General features: G+C 31.1%; 1 protein-coding gene across 1 annotated transcript; it reads right to left on the reverse strand.

Annotated features, from left to right (window-relative positions):
* Positions 1-4,538: 4,538 nt before the first annotated feature.
* On the reverse strand, positions 4,539-6,462 carry LOC105114943 (Pentatricopeptide repeat (PPR) superfamily protein). Its single transcript, XM_011011677.1, has one exon. It carries the CDS (start codon positions 6,409-6,411, stop codon positions 4,798-4,800), a length of 1,614 nt encoding a protein of 537 aa, XP_011009979.1. The 5' UTR covers positions 6,412-6,462; the 3' UTR covers positions 4,539-4,797.
* Between the last annotated feature and the right edge of the window lie 380 nt (positions 6,463-6,842).

The raw sequence follows: 6,842 nt of genomic DNA on the forward strand, positions 1-6,842 counted from the left end.
GTTGGTTGAGTGTTCATTTGTTTCACAGATTTGACACACAATGTTTTCAACAGATTTTAATTGACCACTCTTTTTTAATTCTAGTGCCTCGACTTTTCTAGTGAAATATGCAAACTTGGCTTGAAGGTCATAATCTTTTCTAATATTGTACATACCTTCATTAGATGTATGAGGTTAGATTTTACTTGGAGTCTTATATGTGCGCCTGCATTTTCCTAATTTTGAGCATTTTCAGCTAGCAAGTCTAGGTACTCCATTGCTTCATTAAGGTATTTATCTTCAAAGGTTCCATTACATATCAACTCAACCATTTACCTATTTTTAGGTGTTAAACTTTTATAAAAATATGAAACCAATCTCTATTTTTCAAAATCATGATAAGGGCAAGTATTAAATAAATCTCGATACCCATCCCAACATTGGTAAAATGTATCTCCTGATTTTTGAGTTAAAGTGGTGATTTGTTTTTTGAAAGAGTTTGTTCTGTGAGATGGGAAAAACTTCTTTAAAAATTATTGTTGCATTTCATCCCAAGCATGAATGGATCTATGTCTCAAATTTTATAGCCATTTTTTAGCTTTATCTTTTAATGAAAAAGGAAAGAAGCTTTAATATGATGATGTTCATGCTATAATTTGAGTCATTATAGATATCACAGACCTCCTAAAATTTTCTTAAATGCAAGTATGGATTTTCCAAATCTAAACCATGAAAAGAAGATAAAAGTTGAATAATGCCTAATGTATAATTAAAATAAGATGCATTAGGAAGAAAACTACGCATGATGGTGCACTTGTTCTTATGGGATTCATATGATCTCTAAGTGTTTTAACTCGGTTATTCTCATTATGAAGTGATTGATTATCTTCTTCGACCATATTTTTCAAAAATGATGAGGATACCCTACAAAGTCTATCACTTGATGTACGTGACCACACTCTCATGCACGTGTAGGAATAAAAAAAAAGAAAGAAGAAAACAAAAGAAGAAGACATTAAAGTCCGTATTAAGTTTACATTATACTTATTCTTACACCATTAGTGTAACCTTTTCACCTTGACATAACTAACTTAGCTAGACATAATGAAAGAAAGAAAAATAAATAAACAAAATAAGAACATAAATAAGATAAAAGTTAACTAAGTAAAGGAAATGAATTGAAAGGCATAAACAAAATATTAATGAAAATAAAACTTAAACATTACAAAAATAAGAAGAGAGAAAGCAAGAGCATCATCTTTATCTGGAGACCAAGATGCCTAAATGCATGGCAAATGCCTCCTTTTATAGGCCAAAATTAGAAACTATTGATTTGATGACTAATTGATGAGTGGGTGGCCAACTCTTGACTTGATGACAATCCTTATCTTTCATTGTCTACCTAAAATGTCGTTGATAACGTCAGAATTGGAACCACTACATAAAAGTTGTAAGAAATTATCTCATCTTCCTGTAAAAAAAATGGAGGTCATTTGGACTTCTAGAACTTCAGATATGGGTCAAACACTGAACAGTACTTGGGTTGCAGGACAGATTCGGACTTCTTCATTGTTGCTACAATTTAGACTTGAAAATAACCTTATTAAATCTTAGGCTCCATATGAAAGTTGTAGGCCTATGTCTTACCTTTCCATCCATATAAAGTAGACCTAAATCTGAGATCTATAGCTCTAACTATGACCCAATTATCAAATAGTATTATCTCTAGCTATGACCCAATTACCAAATAGTATTACGATTTGGACTGTACCGACATCTCTTTTCTAAGTTTGACTATTTCATTATCCTTTCAATTTCAGTTCTTAAACTCGTCAATCAATCCTTTCATTTATGTGATAGGCCTGCATTTAAAATGAACATTTACCATAAATTAAAGATATCTTATATTACTAGATATGTTAGGATAAAACATGCTTTAGTTAAGAAATTATTGATACTTCAAGTGCAAAATGATGATATAAAACCTTGATAAAAATGCACTTTTATGTACTAATCACTACCCATCTCTCCTAACTCCGTCAAGCCTATGATTTCCAAGCTTCTCAAAATATATGAAAAAAATAAAGAAAAAACTACAATTATTTCACGAGTAGCAAACAAATTTGTATAAAATATGAACATTTTTGAAGATATGAAATAAAGCATATGTAAAACTAATAAAAATAAGTTTATGAACACCCAAATATCTTAAATATAACCTTAGTATACTAATTAGGTCAATTTCAACAATAACAAAACATATTTTATAAGTTAACACAAATCAAACCTATGAACATAATTTAAGACCCAAATTTAAAAGGTAAACCAAAACAAGTCCAAATGACCCCAAATTTAGTATTTAATTTTATTATACCTAAAAACCCTAGAATCTCAATTATGAAACAATTCCAACATGATTTGAATTAATCTCCCTTGTATTAGTGTTTTTCGTAGCAAAACAAGATTTTTAGCTTTTTATATTATTTTTTTTATAATGAAAACAACAACATTTTGTTTTAAATAGTAGATGTTGCAAGTAAAAGAAGTAAAGACTTAAATCAAAGAGGAATTTAAAAGTAAAATATAAAAAACAACATTTTATAAAGGTATAATTTAATTTTGAAGCCTAGCTCTTATACCAACTTATGTGAACCCTGTGCATATAAAGATTCAAAAACCCAAAACAAAGCATATGACAAAACTAAAAACCCAAAAAACAAATTTATGATAGAGAAACCTAAACCTAGAGATAACCCCTTATACTTAAAAACCAAAAATATTAGAAATTGAACCTAGACCCATTGTTTATAGTGAAATAAGAACCTAAAATATACGAAGATGTCACAAAGTCACTTATATATTGATAAGTTAGTTGTTGATCTTTATTCTAATAAAAAGAAAAATATTGTATCATGCAAAACACAAGTTTATTTAAAACATCATGGCTACTGAATTTTACAAAAAAGAAAATAATATATAATTCTTCTAAATAACCCTAATAAACCTTATTGGATCAATGAGCTCAAGCTAGTAATTAGTTAACATTAGCCTATGCCTAAAATTATCGTAAAACATTGATTTTAAATTGAAACAAATCCAAACTAAAACACTAGCTCTAAACTGAATATAAATATCCAAATCATAAAATAAAACAACAAATAAAACCTTAGAATAATTCAAATTAATATAAGAAAACAATTCACCCAAAATTAATCTAATATTAAATAATTTAATCTTCTTTTTCCTGTGTAATGATTGATAAGGAATCATTGTAAAGTTTTTTTTTTAAATATTAAAAAATATTTGCCACACTTTGAAACTATACTATTACTAATTAAAGTTTCTTATGGAACTAAACCTCCCACAAATAAGTTGTTGAAATCATTGCATTATGCTTAAAACTCATCTTCAAAAAGAAAATTTACAAGTTAAAAGGCAACAAACAATAAATTTAAGTAACAAACAACAAATTTGTATTGCATCTTTATGATCTGTATTGCAAAACTTTCTCAAATTACAATTGACTTGAAATTTTAACTTAATGTAAAATAATATCTAGAAACTTATGGTAATATTTTAGTCCAATCAAATTGTCGGATTAAAAGTTATACTCAATATAGCATAAAATTAAACGATATATACAATTATATTAGAATCTGAATTTTCTTGTTAAACCTTTTCTTGGATCATATAACAAAAAAATGTGTGTGGATTAAGAAAAAAAAAGATTGAATTGAATGGAGGACTAGAGAGCGAAAGATGCTTGAATTAGGAAGAAACAACCGGAAGGAAATCTCTTGTGTGATTGTTTGTCTTGGAATTAATGATTTTTACCCTTAATTCAAAATAATAATGTTTTAAAACAAAACAAAAATTAAGTTAGGTTTCACTATGTTCTTGGGGTTTAGGGCTTTTTTAGTTAACCTGTATCATCCAGGCCTTGAATAAACCAATCGGGTTGGTTCAAGTTTTAAAATAAAGCTTTGAAGTGCTAAACTAAAAGAAAAAAAGAATTGATAACTAAATGAAAATAAATTTAAAAATTAAAGAACCAAGAATGAGAAGTTGCGTACCAAATAGTGCTATAAATAATTAAATGTGAGAGAATGAATAGGGAATTCATAGTAAAAGACTAACTTGTTTTAGTTTAATGTTAATTATTTTCCCTTGTCATTTAGAAAAGCAAGAGAAAAGAAGCAAAGCCTCTGGAGCGACTTCTTAAATTTCTTTAAACTTGATAAATAGATATCATTTATAGTCACATCCAGGACTAGAAAAGTCGAGAAGGATCTTTCCACGATGCTATTAATTAGGTTATAGGGTCATATTGAACAATCAAACAATTTTATAGCCTAAATGTGATCTAGCCTCAGCTGTCAAAACACAAGGACAAGCGAGTATTATCAAGGCAAATTAAGTATAGTGACCAAACCACGAGAGGAAAAGGGAAAATTTAGAACCTATCCCTTCATTGGCATTATAATTTTATAATTACAAAAGCGTCTAGAACTATTAAATGAGTAGAACATTTTAGTCAATCTTTTCATACAAAGATGAAATTGCACCAACCATTTTTTTCTTTTCAGCTCTAGATCAAGCAATATACTTCATTTCTAGATATAGCTTTTATTAGAAGTGATGTAACATTGGCTAACAAAGACACAGACAATTGAGCTCATGTTTACTCCTTTCTTCATAGAACAGTAAACTTCAGATTAAGAAATGATAGAACACGCAACTAGGATTTCAAATTTAAAAATGAAATAAATTCAGGTTTACCTATTTTCAGTTAGTGTTTTAGGCCTTCAGCAGCTTGGGCTAATTAACGTAAACCAGATTTTCCAATATCTGGTAAATTTCTTCTGCTCTGGGATGTGATTTGTCTACAGAGTGAAACTGAGAAACCTTGTTATCAACCTCAATCCAACTGCAACCTGGAGTCTTAGGAACATTTAGCTCCTTCAACATCTTTCTCACCCTGCGGACATCATCCCACTTCCCTAACTTTCCATATACATTTGCCAACGTTATACCATAGCCTCCATTGTTTGGATCAATTTCAAGCAGCTTTTTAACTGCAAACTCTGCCAAGTCTGCACGACCATGTATTTTACACCCATTAAGCAAAGAGCCCCAAACAACCTCATCGGGTTCAATCTTCATTTCCCTTAGAACTTCCAAGGCTTCTTCCAACCTTCCTGCTCGACCAAGAATATCTATCAAGCACCCATAATGCTCCATCTCAGGTTCAATCCCGTAATTTAGAGTCATCATCTGGAAATAGAAACGACCCTTTTCAACCAATCCTCCATGGGTACAAGCATTTAATAACCCCAAAAAGGTAATCTCATTTGGTCTTACATCGGCTACATAATGCAACATCTCCTCAAACACACAAATAGCCCTCTCACTTTGTCCATGAAGTGCTAAACAATTAATCATTGAATTCCAAGATGTCAAACTTTTCTGTGAAGTTGCGTCAAAAACCTTCTTTGCCTCTTTTAAACACCCACATTTCCCATACATATCCACCAAAGCATTCAACACAAACGAATCTGAACTACGCATATTCCTGTAAACATAACCATGAATCCATTTCCCAACATGAAGCATCCCACTGTGACCACAGGCAGAAAGTGCACAGACAACAGTCGTCTGATTAGGCCTAATGTCTCGATGCTGTACCTCCAGGGAAAGACCCACCATCATCTTAAAAATCGTAATAGCCCTGGTAAACAACCCATTTTGCGCACAACCCGAAATTACAGCATTCCAAGAAGGAACATCCCTCTCAGGCATTTCATCAAAAAGCGAAATAGCATTCTCAATCTCCCCAAGTCTGGTATACCCAGAAATCATAGCAGTCCATGAAACAACATTTCTCTCAGACATTTCGTCAAACATCCGCCTCGCAATTCCAATATCATAACCAGACCTCGAGTAAGAATCAATAAGGGCAGTTTGCACTACTGGGTATTGTCCAAAACCTAATTTCTCAATTTGGGCATGCACAAATTTTGTTACTCGGCAATATTTCAAAACATGAGGGAACAAAAAATGGTTTGGTTTTGGGTGTCCTTTACGAAGCATGAAACGAAACAAATCAAAAGACGATTGATGGTCTTGTATAAAAGCGTAAGCAGTAACCATAGCAGTGTAGAGGTAGATGTTGGGGAATTCGAAATTGTTAAAAATTAAGCGAGCATAGTAAAGGTTGTTGAGTTGGAGAATGCAACAGCGAATCAGTTTGAAAGTGTAGAAATTGGTCTGTGAGTGACCGAGGATTGTCAAAAAGGATTGGAGTTGTTTAAGGTGATTGAGATGATTGCATTTTGAAACTATTGATAAGACTCGTTGGTTTAGATTTGGTGGGTTTAATACATAGAGGGAACGCATGTTCTTGGCACAGTGTTTCAAACTCTTTGGCCTCATTTTTAACTCCTCTGGTTTCAAAGTTCTGAAAAAGAAAAGAAACAAAATTAATAACACGGAATGGATTTTGTTTTTTTATTTCATTCTTCTAAATTCAAATTACAGACCATTTTGTCAAACATGACGACGGAAAGACAAATTCAAAAATAAAAGAATAAAGTGTTAAATACGAAAATAAATAATAATTAATCCAATATTCTAAAATAAATTGCAGATTAGTCTAAGAGTTGATTTTCTTTATCTCTCACTTCTTGGTAGGAAAGATGAGAGAGGAAATTATTGTATCCCTGGTAAACAAAAATAAAATTGTTTACTAAGGACCACGGAAAAGATTTATTTTGGTTTTAATAGGTTCATCTCGACAAAAAAAAAAATGCTACATTGAGGTTTTATTTGGTGTTTATATTATTTTTTAGGTGTTATTTGATGTT

This window comes from Populus euphratica, unplaced genomic scaffold (genome assembly GCF_000495115.2).
Source record: "Populus euphratica unplaced genomic scaffold, PopEup_1.0 scaffold601.1, whole genome shotgun sequence".
NCBI classification, from domain to species: domain Eukaryota; kingdom Viridiplantae; phylum Streptophyta; class Magnoliopsida; order Malpighiales; family Salicaceae; genus Populus; species Populus euphratica.

Coding starts and splice junctions, on each gene's coding strand:
- LOC105114943 (XM_011011677.1), bottom strand. CDS start 6,411: ATGAGGCCAAAGAGTTTGAAACACTGTGCCAAGAACATGCGTTCCCTC.